Here is a 16,393-nt window from a genome sequence, read left to right as displayed (position 1 = left end):
TTCCAGCCCCCGAGCTTATACGTACGCTTGCAACCTAATGGTAATAAAAGAACGTACGGGATTACTGTCGGCTACAATATGTTTCCCTCGACCTTCGAGGCAGGGGAGCTCATTTGAGAAGAGATCAGAGCTACCGCCAGGCTGGGCATTTTGTCAAAGGCTGTTTTGGCCATGTACAGCCGGCAGGAGACCCCGAGGCAAACCCAGGACACACCGGAGGGTTCACACCGCCCATCTCTCTCCAACAGCCTGGATGTTTTTTGATACTTTGACACTGGCGTTGCTAACCTACGCGGTAAGTTGGTCATCGTTAGCGAAAGTCTCAGCATGTTAGCATGTTGGACATTAGCTCAGGAAAGGGCTTAAAGAGTGGAGTGTAGCATCAGATCCAATGGACAGTTTGTGGTGAGGCATCACCTTCCACCAGACTAGCACACTGCTAACTGCTACAATGGGGCTGCTGAAAAGCTCGGGGGAATTAATTGCTTTTTGGGCCATTAATTCGGAGCCTCACATATACTCAGAAGTCCCTGATAAACTTAACGTCTACAGAAAGCTGGCCCCCCCCACCTTCATTTAATTCTCTCTCTTTCCTCTGGTGTGTTTTTGGTCGCTGTGACACATTCAAATTGTCTGTTTTCATGACTGAATTATGCAGAATTCTTCCTTTTGCTGATTTACACAAAGCAGCAGGGAAGACGTGGACCCGGAATCGGATCAAGCGGAGCCTGGCTCTGCATTCCAAAAGGGTCGAGTGTCCACCTGTCTTGTTCTTTCCTTTTATCTGGCTTTGTTCTTGTGTTGCTTTTCATCCTTTGGCTTTTCTTCCCGTCCGTATCGGCCTCATCTTTGTCACTTTCCTCGCCTCATTTGCATTCTGCATAATGGTGTCATCCCAGTTCCTCTATTTCCAGCCGTCCGTCTCTTTTCTTTTTACCTTCTTTAATCTCTTTTCCTGACACGTCACCTTTCAAACACTTCAGTTCATTCCTGATCTCTCTTCTTCCTCCTTTGTTCCATCTTCCTCCGTCTCTTGTGTCAATTTGTTGTTTCTCGTCTCATCTTCTTTCATCTAGAAAAATCCATTTATTTTACGCTCTCCTCTCTTTGATTCCTCTACGAAACAATCCCCTATTAATTCCCTATTTTGCGTCTTCATTTTGTTATCTTTGCATTGTCCTAATTGATTTTAAGGCCCAACTCTGATGGATTACATTAATTTTTTCCTTTTCTTTTTTGTGAGGAAACGAATAAATTAAGAAATGAAATTGCAATAAAGGGTTCAGAACCTTCAAAAGATCCCATATGAAGCACAAACTCCACCGTCTTTACGTTATAAGGCAATGAAAAGGAGACAAGTTTATTACGTCGTGTTCCTGGAGAGGGAACGAGAGGGAGATAACTGAAGGGTCGTGTGGAGCAGGAGGCACCTCGGCTCTCGACCCCAACAGTCTCCATCCTGCTAAATTACCTTTGCGAGGTCCCAGAGCTCCAGACCTCTCCTCATTAGGCAGAGGTGCAGGATGGTGGTGGAGCCGAGTAAATAGCTCTCTGGTCTGCCTCCGAAGCCGAATCCACATTAAATACGTCTTCCTTCCCTGCGATATTAACATGGAAATTAGCTTCTGGTGCATCTGCAGGAGCAGCCGACGTGCAACAAGTGTTGGAACCAACATAATTAAAACTCCGCTCCGTCTGCATCTCAACACGCTCTCTGTGTAATTAATGCGAGCCCTGTCATTGATCCCCAGCACCACGCGTTGTATTTAACAATTGAAAAGCATGTGTTTGCGTGCGTGCACGCTCGTGCGCGACGCCGTGGGGTTAATTACCTCCAGACCGCAACCATCTATCATCTCCGGGCTCAGACTCTGGCCCCCGACAGCTCCATTACCAGCGGAGCCCTGAATGCACGTGCACTCATGCAGCCACTTTGTTTGCTCAGACTATCCACGCACGTGCGCAGCGCTTTGGTGTTGCGCCACTTTTGTCAGATGAAAATGCGTTTTTGAGGTGTTGGTGAGGTGTCCCTGCTCCGTAAATCCCCGGTCGAGCCACCGACTTGCAGATAATCTCTCCGACTCCAGCGAGGACGGAACGGCTCCGGAAAGGATTAAACCCTCGTGGCGAAACCAGACGTCTTGTTGGTCGGTCTCCATCGGGGAGGACGTGCGTTCGCGGCGTCTGATGTAGCAATTACACAGTTGACTTCAAAGACCGGCTTTGGTGGCCTGAGACCTGCTCGTATCACCGGGTCCTCGAAAATGAATTGTTTAGACGTCAAGACACGGAGAGAACTCCGTTTTGGGTCTACGGAAGGAGGCAGACCCGGGTGATTAGATCTCTTCAGGTCCACATCCACAGCCAGGCTGGATCTGGGGGCGATGGATGGGCACAGCGGTGCCGTGAGAGGTGGATAATATTGGATTTGCTATTTAAAAGAAGTTTATTTCAGAAAGATGCATTTGATGTAGCAGAAAATGAGATATTAGCGAGCGTTGAGCATCGATAAGTCACACGCAGAGCAAACTTTCATCTGCTGATTCCCAATAATCACTGCTTTCAGGGTGAAAAACAACTTGATTAGGAATTAATATCTGCTATACCATGACCAAGGGCCATCCGTCCTGTTTACACGGAGGGAAAAATTAGATTTGTGACCTGAAATTGGCGTTTGCTCAGCAGCTCTGATAGATGAGGTTACTTCTATCCCAGAGAGGAATTTGGATTTCTGCTGATTTGTGGATTTCTGCTGATTTGTGGATTTCTGCTGATTTGTGGTCGCCGGTTAGGATGGCGAAGGCCACAGAGCATCGTTCCCATGGTGACAGTAAGGGGACCACCAAAGACCACCAAATCATGATGCATCGTCTTGGGAAAGATGAATAAAGACCAAAATATAAAGATTCAGGAATTCATTTTTTCCAAAGGTCGCTAGCAGAACCTGCTCAACTCTGTACGTTCCCATTTATTGTACACACTTCCTGTTTCCACTCACACACTTTCATTTGGGCAAATGGAATTAGGGGGATTGGAGGCATAATCTTCTTCCTCAGCGATGTGATACGACCAAGCCTATAATTTCCCGCCTCGGCTAAGGGCCCGACTCCCAACGAGGACGGATTCAGAGCGCGTAAATGATTCAGCCGCCGTTAGCGGAGGTACAGGAGCGCTATTAATGTCGGTTGTGCACATCAGACGAGGCTCTGCGTCTGTCGTGCATTAGCACCTGCGATCTGAGGCGTTCGGGCTCCATCGATTTACGCTCCCTTCTTTTGGCCCCTGCCTGGTCTCGGTTTGTTTTCCTGCTTCTGGCGGTTTCTGTCCCCCCCCCCCCGCTGACGAGAAAAATAGGCAAAGATCAAAGCAGCAGCTGGAGCCAGGTTACAGGTAGCTTTACCATGGCCGTCACGGACAGACAAAAGTCTGGTGTTCCTGCAGCACGGCCTCTGTTTGAAAGGGATATTTTCCTGTCGAAATACACAGAAGAATTTGTTTTCCTGTGATGCTCCAACTTTTTTGGGCGGCTTTTTCTTTTCAGTGTTTTATATTTGTCATCTATGAATAAATCATGCGTCCTCGAGTTCCCAGAGATGACCGATAACGGTAGTCAAGACTCCAAATGTGGACGCGCGCGGAGCCCAGATAAGAATGTGACAAAATATTTAAGAGAAGTCGAAGCAAAAATACTGACCTCCGACCCAAACTCCCATATTTAAAGCACCGGAGATGATTGATGGTTTGGTGTTACCAGGAGGTGAACCGACGTGTCCAGGTTAAGGTCGCTCTTCTGCCGCCGCAGACGCCCGGTTGAACCCGAAAACTCGGAGCCCTTTTCAGAGGAGCCGGCGAAGATGAGTGACCTTTCAGAAAACGAGCGTGGCAGCTGTGGATGGAGGGGGGCAGGAGGGCAGGCACATTAGATGACGCTCAGAGGGAATAAATTGAGCGATGGCCTCTGGAAACACTCTTGACAAACAAATGCACACACAAAGGTTCTTGCTATGATCAGCATTTGTGTGTGTGTGTGTGTGTGTGTGTGTGTGTGTGTGTGTGTGTGTGTGTGTGTGTGTGTGTGTGCTGATTTCAGACAGCTGACACACCTTATGTTTTGGTTCAGATTGACACTTGTGTCTTCGAGTGAATGCCAATGCGATGCCTGTGTGCACGTGTGTGTGTGTGTGTGTGTGTGTGTGGGGGGAAAACAAATGGCCGTCCTGGCTGCCCCCCCCACCCCTCTGTCAGGGTAAAATCAATCAGCCTGTCAGCCGTCCAACACCTTCCACCTGTTCTGTTACCTCTGACTGCAAACACCAGTGTGTGTGTGCGTGCGTGCGTGTGTGTGTGTGCGTGTGTGTGCGAGTGGTGTTCCCATCAGTCTGTCAGCCTCTCCATCCACGTCTGTGTGCTTTTTGTCCGTCTGTCTGATCCCTGCAGCCTCTTTTGTGTCGCCTTGGCGCCACTTTGACGTCCGTCTGTGACTCCGCCTTTAAAAAAACGAACCTCCCCCCATTGGTCAATATTTAATGACTGCTTCCACTTGTCTTCCTTATTTCTGTTCGTTTTTGCTTCTATTTCATTGAACCCTCTTGACGATGACCTTTGATGAATGACATCAGACCTACTGATCCTACGGGTATTAAAAAGACGTGAATTTAATGTGATCTAGCTTTATAGTCTGGATAAATTAGTTACAAAATGGAAAATTTCAACTTGTGGAAAGGGTGAGTGGGCTTCATGGACCCATGGGTGATGTCCTCAAAAGGTCATCAGAAATAAGGGAACATTTCTCCTCATATTGTGACTTTCAGCCTCTATGATATATTGACTAATACAAGGTTCCATCACACGTTGGGCTGCTTTGCTTGGTGATCAAAGCCCCTTTTGTGATCAAAGGCTCCATTTTTCATGTTGGACATTTTGCCTGTTCTATGGTTGTGGGTCCAAGTTGAGGACCGGACCTTCTGACTCCTGCGTCTCCCCTGTCATCTTGACCCAGATCCCCCAGATCAGCTACGCCTCGACCGCTCCAGAACTCAGCGACAACAGCCGCTACGACTTTTTCTCCCGCGTGGTGCCGCCTGACTCCTACCAGGCCCAGGCCATGATGGACATCGTCACCGCCATGGGGTGGAACTACGTGTCCACGCTGGCCTCGGAGGGGAACTATGGCGAGAGCGGCGTGGAGGCCTTCATCCAAATCTCAAGAGAAACAGGTAGGAAGTCTGTTTATTCATTAGCTGCTGGGCTCCAAGTTTACCCTCGCTGATGTTGCTTTATTGATGGCGCTCTGTCATTTGCAAACAATTACGCACAAACACAATTTTACACCTTCATTTTATCGCTTTTCAACAACATCCGAACAATAACTCTCCCTTTAACTAATGAGAATGAAACGCCTCCTCAGGAACCATTAGCATTATTGCTAAAGCAATATAATGGCTATCAAGTGCAGATTCTGCCCCCCACCATCGTTAATGGATTTACTGACCCCGGGCGCCCAGTGTGAAATCGTTTACCCTCTTCATCCCAAATTTCCCCTCGTTGCTTTTCAACAATCGTAGCAAGAAAGACCCCAAACGTTCAACCGTTCAAGGGAGAAGGATCCTTGCTAACGGGTCGTAGGGTCGTGCCGGCCGTGACCTCTCCCAGGTGGGACATTCTGCAGCCTCTCACTAGAGGGCGCTCTGGGAACCTTTGGCCCCATTCCTGTAGATGCGTCTCACGCTCATTTGTTGCACCAGCGGCAAAACAGGTTGCGTGGAAGCGACTTACAAAAGCCGAAATTACAACACATGAAAGTGAATTTGTCGTAAAGTGTCGGGAAAAGGATAAATCACAGTAGAATAAACACGTGTCACAGCCGCGCCGGAGAACGCAGCGAGACGGATCACTCGTCCGCTTTGATGTGCGGCTTTAAAGCGGAGTCCCCTTGCTCCTGTGAGCACATCGGGGTTAGCGCCGCCTCTGATCAGCCTTTAAAATCCCCCAAGTGATGTTGACAGATCAAAATGCTGTCGGTTTACGCTGTTTACGCGTCAAATATTTGTCCCGAAAAACGCGTCACATTGGATGTTGACAAGTGCTCATTGATCGATGGGGTTGAAGACGTAAAGAATCCATCTGAGATCAGCTCAGATGTCTATTTTTATCACCCGCTCTACTTTTCCCCTTCAATGGGTGTGTTTTTTTTCTCCCTCTCCTGCGGACACGCAGATAAGAGCTCTGTGTGTCTGTACTGCTGCCAGTCTGTCCGTATCTGTCCATCTCGTCTGGAGTCTGGCTCACCTGCAGGCCCGTACGTCGCTGTTTACCGCCGTGTCGGATCAGCGTGTGCCACAGGGTAAAGCAGGACTCAGGGAGGGTAGTCAGCACACGCTACATTTCTTCAGTCTGTGTGTGTGTGTGTGTGTGTGTGTGGGGGGGGGGGGGGTACATACTGTGACAGCAGTCAGTCAGCCAGTTGTTAAATCTGCAGCCCCGCAGATGCAAACAGAACCAATAATATGAAGGGCTGGAGAAAAAGAGGTTGAATATGAGGCTGGATAAAAGGTGACAAGTGTGTGTGTGTGTGTGTGTTCCTGTTAATGTTATATGTGAGGACTGTATGTATTTCACCTATGAATTGAGGACATTTTGAATGGTCCTCACAAATTTAAAAGACTTCTTCAAGGTAAAGAATTGCTTTAAATTTAGGGACCTTGCATACATACATACAGTACATACATACATACACACATACATACATACATACACACACACACACACACACACACATACATACATACATACAGTGTTTTTTTACTTCAGCTGAGCCTCTGAAAGCCAATACTGTCCTACTTATATTTGCTCCTCCAGCATTGCTGCTTTGCTTCACTCCTAAGAGAGGAAACATAGGAGGCTTTTTTTTCCAGTCCAGAACAGTCAGCAAATAATTTTTGTTTTAAAAGAGATCACTTCAGTAAAACCAAAAAATCTGAGGTTGGCGGCTGCTGTTTTTTCATTCTGAAATTGAACTATTGTATCATGATGCAACATCTATGGAGCGCTAACATGCCTTTTAGCCATTAGCATCACTTTGCGCTACTCTTATAAACATGCTGATTTAGACAAACACAAATGTCGTGACCATAATGGCCCGTGCAGCTTTTGTCTCCTCGCCACCAGTCATTCGTTTACAGTCAAGCAGAACTAGTTGCACATCTCAGCCAGCTTGTTTACGCAGGATTAGTGAGCACTCACGGAATGAATGCAGAGTAAAACTTGATTTCGTTTGCTTTTCCAAACAATAAGCCCGTGTAGCCGATACAGCGGCCAGAGGTTAATGAGCAAATAATTGCACGGACATCAACTCGGGGGCGGTTTTCCAGGGAGCAGCTTGAGAGGTCATACGTGACCACGATGGTCCATTTATCACGGGAACACGCTACGCATCGGTGAGGCTGTTTCGTCACTCGGAAATCTGATTAAGTTGACAAAGTTTTTTCAAGTATAGGCGTGAACTCCGAAGTTTTCCAGGATCTCTGCGTCCAGGAGGTGTTTTCATATTTTATACATTACACAACAGACCTCCCATCACATGTTCCAGCTGAAGGGCAGCCTCGCTAATCACCGCGCTACCCTACTGTTGACCCTCGCTGTGAAAGCCCCGACACACGCCGATGGATCGGGCCATGCCGAGAGGCCGCGGGATTCCATATTGAACCGAGCGCACTAACCGAGAGGCGGAGGTATCTTGCGAGTCGAGTCACGACTGTTTCTCCTTCCACTGCCCTTCCACGAGGGATTAGAACCATCACATCTACATTCAGACACCCCACTGACAGATGGAGGGAGTGTGAGGCTTTAGGTACCATCTGAGTGTGTGTAACCTGCGAGAGGAGTGTGTGCTGGCGCAGAACCAGCCCGGCTCAGGAGCTACTAATGAAGAAAGGAAGAATGAAAAAGCCACAAAGGGAAAAATAATTAAACTTTATCTCCACATTCATTTAATTAATTCTCTGGCTCTAATGTAATCTTCAGCCTTTAGCTTAGCTTAGCTCTCGTCGAGTCCACTCGAGCCCTGAACAATGGAGTCCCGTGAGGTTGTCCCGATCCTGCTCCAGGCTAATGTTGTTTTATTCAGCAAAGGGAATCGTGCGTTAATTGAAAAGCATTATGATAAATATTAATCATCACATGATATAGTGATCATTTTATAGCGTTTCGGCAAGGTAATTATTTCAGGAAATGAGTGTAATTACACCACATCATACATGTAATGACAGAAATATGTATTAGGTTTCATTACCAACTTAATGTGCTCTGAAACTTTTTAGGATGTTTTATCTTTTTCTTAGCGTAGAACTGAAAGTTCCCACCCACCATTGTCGGTAAACACTGAAGATGACCTTCCGTCTAACTCGAGCCCATGTGACGTTTGTCCCTCGGGTGGTTCCGGCTCTCCGTTTGTCTCTTGTCCTCGATTACACTCTCCTCGCGACGTCAGTCTCATCTCCGTGCACATCAAGCCGCCCATTTGTGACTAATTACACCAGCCTTGGTTTCCATCTTGCCGAGAACGCCGCCTTTGTTTCCCCTGTGGAAGCACACGGCGTCTCGGATGCTCGCAGACGGGCTCGTGCCGCTTTGTGACTCGCGTGTCCTTGACAAAATGTGTATTTGTGACAGCCATGGTGCCTTGATCAAAACCCTGAAATTCTCTGGAAGTGAATGCAAACACAGGTACACTGGATAGCTCACTCCGGTGAAGTTGACCGTATCTATCAGAAGCTAACAGCCCTCTGAGGATGCTATTATCTTTATTATGTCATCCCATACCCCGTGGCGCTAGCATGACGATGGGTTGGAATGTCTGTGTGAACAGGACGTCTGAAATGTCTGAAAACATTCCCCCTCAATTTGCTATTTCTTTAATGTAACTATCAATTTTCACACTAAATCCATCAAATGTGCATGACAGCTGGGCCGTGCAAGCCAAGCTAACGTCAAACATTACATTACATTATGAGAAGTGCACTTATGGTAGGTGCTTCCCGGCCAGATAAATAAGGCACACGGCTCGTGTCGTGCTAGAGGTTTTGTTCGACTTGAGGGACGACGACTCCTTAGAAACCTTATTGACAGACTACGATATAACGTGCTAAAAACAAGACGAACACGTGTTTGTGCTTGTGTGTTTGTCTGCTGTTCTTTCTTTGTCTTCTCACGAACAGATTGAGGAGGGAATAAAGCTCAGCAGTAGCTGCTGACCGCCAAAAAGGTAATTTCAGCAATATCGCCGTACATGTTCCTCCGTACACACTCCGGCTGTGTGCCAACACGTCCGTGCACGTAGAGCGAACGCTGCTCAGCCGCCTGTGCGTCACCATTGTGGCGTTGCGGATGTCAGATTATTTGTTTGCTGCGCGAATCTGAAGTTAACACATTGTTGTGTACCTGCGTGCAGAGTGCTGTTCCGCTCCGCTAACCTGAGATGGTTTTTTCATCTTTCCGGTGCTTCATCCCCCCCCTTTTCATTCCGGAAGAATGGCTTTGGGGTCACGGTTAATGTACGAGGAAGGAACCAATATTAGCTGTGCTGCTCAAAGTGCTGTGAGAGTTGCACGCCGGCCTCAAACACAAGCAGCCTGTGCTGCTGTGTAGATTTGTGTGATGGCACAACTACACACAGTGGCATTAGACAGAAATGTATCACCAAATAACACGCTACAAGGTCAGGTTGTATAATTATCCTCATTTTTAAGTGATTTCCCATCTGCTAAAAGTCTCAGAGACCCAAATTGTCCCTTTGATTGGTTGGGATGAAGCATCAGCATAGTTTAGCAGCGTAGCATCATTTGTAGGGAATCAAAGGGAATTTTGCTTTGATGCTGTCGGGCCTCTCACGATCCCGTTCAAATCAATTTACCATGATTGAAAAAAACACACACACACACAAAAAGTACCGAATGGGAAAAAGACAAACAGGGAGAGCGAGCGTGTCATCATCTGTCGATCTGTCCCGAACTGTTTGCTACCCTGAAGCTACGGTGGCGCTTTGGCCCGTTTTTAGGCTAATCTGAGTGGTTCAGATGAGTTTTTATCACTTCAGACTGGTGTTACCTTTGGGTCTTTGGTGCTGTTTGAACTCCTCCACAGTTTAATACTGGCTGCTAGCGTCCTCGCCTGTTTGTAGAAACCAGGGAAAAGTCACGAGAACTTGTATTACTTCATAGTTTGGCCTAAACGGCTGCAAAACAAAAACTAAAAACAATGTCTTCTGTTCAGCACAACTCCCGATGGGTGGGTTTCAAACCTCACTTTATACGCGGAGCTTGGAGAGGAATGATAGAAGTGGCTCACTGCCATAGTCCTGGTAATTATATTCACACTTGGGGATTGTGCGAAAAGTTGGCGATGAGATGGGAAATGGGCCAATGAAAAACGTATTAAATTTGGTTAAAGACCCAGATAATGGACTAAATGTGTGAATTGTAATTATTATATTTTAATATCATATTCGTGGAACAAAAAAAAAGGAAAATGTGGGACGGCGCGACATCTCAAAACGCAACTGTTATAATCCAGTTCTGAGTTGGGCGAAGAGTACGACACATACAAGCACTTCTATCGTTGTGAGGACCATAAATGACGCTCAGCCCCGATCTTAGACCCAATTCTACCCTTCAAACCTCTTCAGCGGCCCGGCGTGAGGACAGGTCACAATGTCTTCATGTACTCTGGTCCTCACTTCATGGTCTGTACACACACACACACACACACGCACACACACACACACACACACACTGATGGATGGGGACCTGGCACAGGCTGATTAGCAGAGACTGAATGGAGCAGAATAACAACTGTGTCTGCAGTGTTGCTTCAACAACAATCCATGTCAGATCCCAGGAACAACGCGAGGCCAGAGGAATAATCGATGCTCTCAATCTGGGTCTTCGTCTGTTTCATTCAACCTAATCGGAGCCTTTTCCCTCCATTCGTTCGTCTCTTCCCCACTCAACTCCTAATTCGCCCTTCCATTCTCTTTCTGTCGTCATTCCAAGATGGAAGTTTTGGAAACGGAAAAATGTGCAGTATTCCGATCTTCCCACCACTCACATTCCAGATCCTGAATTTAAACGTCATTGTTATTCATCATAAACGTCAAGACGTTTTCATTTCTGCGCGCGTGTTCCAGCTTGGGAATGATCAACCAGGAGAACCTCCAACTCGGGATTCTGCCCAAATGACTGTTGGCGCCGGAGTTTGCGGCGGCGGCCTGAAAAATGACGGCTAATGTCTGAAGCGCGGGCGCTCCCGACAGCGGCGGTTCGCCGCTGACAGAGCAATTTAATCTGCCCGGATCTGAAAGTCCCCCTCCCCCGCTATCCCGGTCTCCTCCACTCTTCACCCGAGTAAAACAGATATTATTGGAATTTATGCGCCGCCTTCTGTCTCCACTTCCCCTCTGGTGGACTTGGTCGCCTTGTCTTGGCGAATGGCGCCTCACCTGTTTGGGTCTGTTTGGTTCTTTTCCGGCATCGATCCAAATCTTCCCCGGATCACGTCGTGACGATCTCGCCGGCGTCAGACGTGGCATCTCGAAAACAGTTAAATGTTATAAATAATCGGCTTCCCAAAAACCTCGTTTGCATTTTCGATGTTTGATTTATGCGGCGGCTCCTCCGCCCGCCCCGGTTCTGAAGCGAGGTGTTGGGGGTGTCACCTAAAAATACTTGTGCAAACGCGTCCTGTCTGAGAAAACACCCCCGCAGAACGACTTCATGTGCCGAAGCCGCGACACCGCCGACGCCAGGACGGGCGCCAACATGCGAGCGAGGAGCTGGCAGGCGCGAATCGCCGTGGTCGACCGCAGGAAGCGGCAAAAGTGGAGCTTAAATAAGAAAAGGTGCAACATATGTAGCACTTTGGAAAAGTCGTCTCAGTATCATCATCAGTTTAGCCGAAAAAAAGCCTCTTGGTTTTAGTGTCTTTACAATTTTGTGACTTTTACGTCTCCTTTTTCTTATTTGTTTTATGTTTTTCTGATACTAATTTTACCAGGTCAAGCTAGTTATAGCGTAAAGCAGATTAGCTTTTAATCTTTACAGGACGACCTTGGGTGTTTTTTTTGACATATTGAAAAGAAGTTGTTCACAGAATAACTTAGAGGAATTTTTGCTAATAACTAGAAATAATAAAGGCTTTCATTTTTTTTAATTTTAAGCAGCCGAAGCATTCCAGCTATGTAAGAGGCAAAATAACGTCCAGAATTAAGCAACAAAGCTATGTACAGAAATGAGGGCTAACCTGACTTTACAGGTGGTTTCCCACTTTTTTTTTTTACAAAAAGGAAAACATGGTTGCAAAACCATGTGCTGAAAACACCCAGAGAGCAGCAACTGTTATTGACTTGTTTGGATCTTCAAGGCAAAAAAGAAAAAACAGCAATGTCGGCGGCATATTTAGCAGTTATTGCTATTGCTCACAATAGCTGGAATTTTCACTTTGGCGTGAATGTAGGCGAAAGAGATTTGTGTGAATAATCCATACACCTGAATGCCCCCTCTCTTTGCTTTATTTAATCCTCACACGCTCTGGATCCCAGTTTACCCACTAGAGCAGAAACATTAAACATTCCATACTGGTCTATAGGAATTCCCTGACTCCTGCTCCTAATGGAAGTAGCTGCACATCATCATTTAATGAAACCCGCCAGTTCAGAAGCTTCTCCCAGCTGAACATTTGCACTTCCTTTGGGAATTCCCAATAGGAATTTCCAACATTTAACAGAGCCCTGGCGGAGGCTAAACAGCGGAGACAAACGCAAGTGCTGTTCTGAGGCTGTAATCCGTTTACAGAAGGAGTCTATTAATCTTCACGGCACGCAACCATTTTATAACACCTCCACGGGCTGTAAAGAAAGCTGCAAAATGTCCGCATATTTTCATGGAAACTACATGCAAGGGACGGCGTGGAATGTAATTTGCAGTTTTATCCAACTGTGAAAGCATTCCACATCAACTAAAGTGACCCCCTCCCTTCCCGAGCTCCTCAAATGGCTTCAATATAAAAACACAGGCACACCTGAATCTTCCTAAACCAGTAATAAGTGTTTCTCTCTGTTATTCCATAATTTAGCATCAGAATTAATGTCCCAAATTCAGGAAGGGACTCCAGCATCTTAATTTTCTCACGTCTGATACAACAAAGAAGTTCAGAAGTTGGAGGATGCAAGTGGTCAAACAGGGGAATTGAACTCTGTGTATTAAATACTTGCTGCTATCTCGTTGCCACGGTGAGCTAGGGGGCCAAAATTTTGACCCATTCTGGAAACAAAGGCTGAGAGTTTGTTCACATTAAAAAACGTCTCAGTTATTAGCATTAGCTTCACTTGAACGAAACGTTTCGTTCGAAAAACCTTAATATTCTTCGTGTAGCTATGATATTTTCCATGTTCTCTTTAACTGAGCTGTGCGTCAGTAAATTAGCGATGCCTTGAGGTACAAAATGTTCAGATTGCATCTTTACAAATCCAGGTCCTTGAGCTTCTCCAGGAATAATTCCCACTCCGTAAATGCTGGTTACGTATTTGCTCGCTGTTGTAGGACTTTTCGAAACATCCTCCCAAATTAACCATTTCTTTTTTTTTAAAAATGGGTTTGGGCTGTGCGTTGCCATGGCATCTGCAGAGAGCGGAGGGTGAAGCAGTTTGTGGAGTCTGAAGTTCCTGAACTCGGAGCTCTGCTCCAACGGCTGGTTCTTCCTCCCTCACAAACGCTCGCTGACAGTGTTGTCAGCCCAGATTAGACGAGGCTAGCACTGAAGCCAATATGCTTTTTAGCCCTGGACAGTTTTTATAGGTCTACGTTGTGCCGGATCCCTGCAGAAGGAACAGAAACGCTCTCAGCCGTTGAAAATTAATTTATTAAAAAACACAGCTCCCCCTGGAGGCCAAAACGGCTTCTAAATTCATGAGGTGGAAAACACAAGGAAATATGCTGCTTAACGAAGTGGGTTTGTCTGTTCGCCTCACCTCAAAGCGTGTGTGCTGTCATGCGTGTCCGTGGTGGATGCCGGACCCACGGCGCACGTGCCTCTGGCTCCTCTCGCAGCGTTGAGGAATGGAGGAAGCTTTCGTTGAAGGAGGATGAACGTGTGGCATTATCTCGCCACACATTCTCACTTTCTGTTTTTCTTCAATGTCTCAACTCCTGCAGGCGGTCCGCACTCTGTTTTCTTTCACCCTACACACAGGCGCACGTGCACACACACACACACACACACACTCATTCTGATCCAAAGACCTTTCGGGGTTCTGTTGTGGGTGAAATACTGGTAGCAGTCCCTGCATTAGTGTGTTCTCTAGGAGATAAAATGAAAGGAATTCCAGCCCACTACAAAGTATCGACACAAAACGGTTGCGTTGTTTTTCGATTACGCTCTTCGACGTGGGCGGGGTCTACATAACGAGGCCGTACGAAACGCTCACGGCACCATTATCGCGCTAACACAACTTGTTCGGCTGTGAAAAATGTTTTGTTTTTGTACTGGTCCCCCTTTTCCTTAGCAGGGTCTGAACAGAAGAGAGAGAAAACATGATACAATTTGTTTTTATTACAGTCGGTGACAAAATCCACGTTACAATGTGCAGAATCCAAACTGTAGCAAGAATTCAATAAACATTTGGTTATGTTTGTAAGTCGTTTAGTGTCAGTTTATTTCATCAAATGTTATGAAGCAATCGCTAAACACATGCAGACGACAGCTAGCTAGCTCATTGTCTTCATGCAAGAAACAACAATATTTTCTAAACATACTTGCATGTTCAAAGTGAGCTCTCTATGAATGAAATAAATACTGTAAAAATGTTGAAATTCATGAAACCCGAACTTTTGTCTCATTTCCAACAACTCTGTGGGCGAGTTAAGGCAATAAATAGCGTCCTTTCGATGTAATATTGTAAAAAAACTTCCCGTCCTTCCTGTTTGTTCCACTTTGTTCCTTGATTGTCCGATAATGATCCTTGGTGTTTGTTGCTCTTTTCGTATTTGGTGTCCGCTGGTTCCTCTGGGCGCCATCCAATTCCATCCAAACCTCATTCCAGGTCTCTCAACCTGGTTCCTAGATGATGGTATCACCCAAGCTGTTGTCATCAATGTTGATCTTTGTGGCACTGGTAGTTGCCACTAGTTATGGTCTGATCACTGGCTGGTGGAGCTGCAGGAATCTGGAGTGCGCATGAAGCCCCAGGTGAAGGCGTTTGCAAATGCTAATGTCTGCTCGGCCTTGGAGAATGTGCTTAACGTCGGAATCTGTAATCACATGGATGCGTATTTTGGAGGCCTTGAATGTTTCCAACCCCCCACCTCTTTCAGGCTTCAAAGGCTGGAAGATAAAAAAGAAGATGAAAGAGTCAGAATGAGAGACATAGTATCGACATATCTTTGCAATTTTTACATTTTTCCACGTCTTAATATCTTTATGTGCATCTTTCCACTGACCGTTTTAAAGCTATTGTCTCTCAGCTTCCTCATGGCCTGCCTGGGACACTTTGGAGTCAAACTGTGGAACTGTGGACACGTTCTTTTCTGACAGTACGGTGCACGAGTTTGAGTTCTGTCTGTAGATTCAACGATCTTGTCCAGGGACGCCTGAGTCAAAAGACTCGGCTGCTGATGCAAAGCCAAGAACCTCCTCCAGTCTCTACGGACCGTCCCTCAGTCCTTTTGATGGAAATGTAGACCCCAAAAACAAGACATTTTCTTCCATTACCCGGCTGAAAAAAAGCCAGAAAGAAAGCTGGGAGACGGTATGTAACTTTGTGGAAGTGCGTTTGGTTAAAGGAAAAGTGTTGACTGGAAGTCCTTTACCGGAGCATCTATACAGGCTCAAGAGATGCAGATTTTGCTGAAGGGGATTCAATAAACAGCAGACTCAGCGGGAACGCTGCAGGTTCGCTTGTTTGAAGAGCAAGACGATCTGGTCGTCTGTCTTCGAGGCAGGAGGAGCGGTCCTTCCTTTGACAGGAAGAGAAAACGCGTCATCCTCAGGGATTCTGATGACAGAAGAGAAAAACCCATCATCTCCTCTTTTGTGTGTTAATAACGTAATATTTTACACCGTTTGAGGGGTCAAATTAGAAAATGAGCGAGTGCAATTTCTGATTTCATGACTCTTGGACTTCTTATGCGGTGGAGAAAAATGGCACAGCTTGAATCAGTGAGACGGAAGCTGTTTCGTCTAATTTAACGGTGGCATTGTCGTCCCTGGACGTGTGCGTTTATCCCCTGTTTGTGATGATTCCATGCAGCGTCACGGCCTTGTGCTTTTTCCTGAAGACAGGAACACAGGCTTAGGGAAATTACAAGCACTTCCACCTGTCGACACGCGCACATGCAGCCTTTCC

The 16,393-nt window shown here is 46.5% G+C and overlaps 1 protein-coding gene across 4 annotated transcripts in view; it reads left to right on the top strand.

The window, feature by feature from the left end:
• The window catches only part of grm8a (glutamate receptor, metabotropic 8a), a 124,445-nt gene that overhangs the window by 52,256 nt on the left and 55,796 nt on the right, over positions 1-16,393 (top strand). For all 4 annotated transcript variants that reach the window (XM_003972901.3, XM_029825746.1, XM_029825744.1 and 1 more), the window contains exon 3: positions 5,000-5,216. In XM_003972901.3, the coding sequence (XP_003972950.1) occupies positions 5,000-5,216 (217 nt within the window). The remainder of the gene's footprint in view (positions 1-4,999; positions 5,217-16,393) is intronic.

This window comes from Takifugu rubripes, chromosome 18 (genome assembly GCF_901000725.2).
Source record: "Takifugu rubripes chromosome 18, fTakRub1.2, whole genome shotgun sequence".
Classification (NCBI taxonomy): domain Eukaryota; kingdom Metazoa; phylum Chordata; class Actinopteri; order Tetraodontiformes; family Tetraodontidae; genus Takifugu; species Takifugu rubripes.
This window is presented reverse-complemented; position numbering and strand designations above follow the sequence as displayed.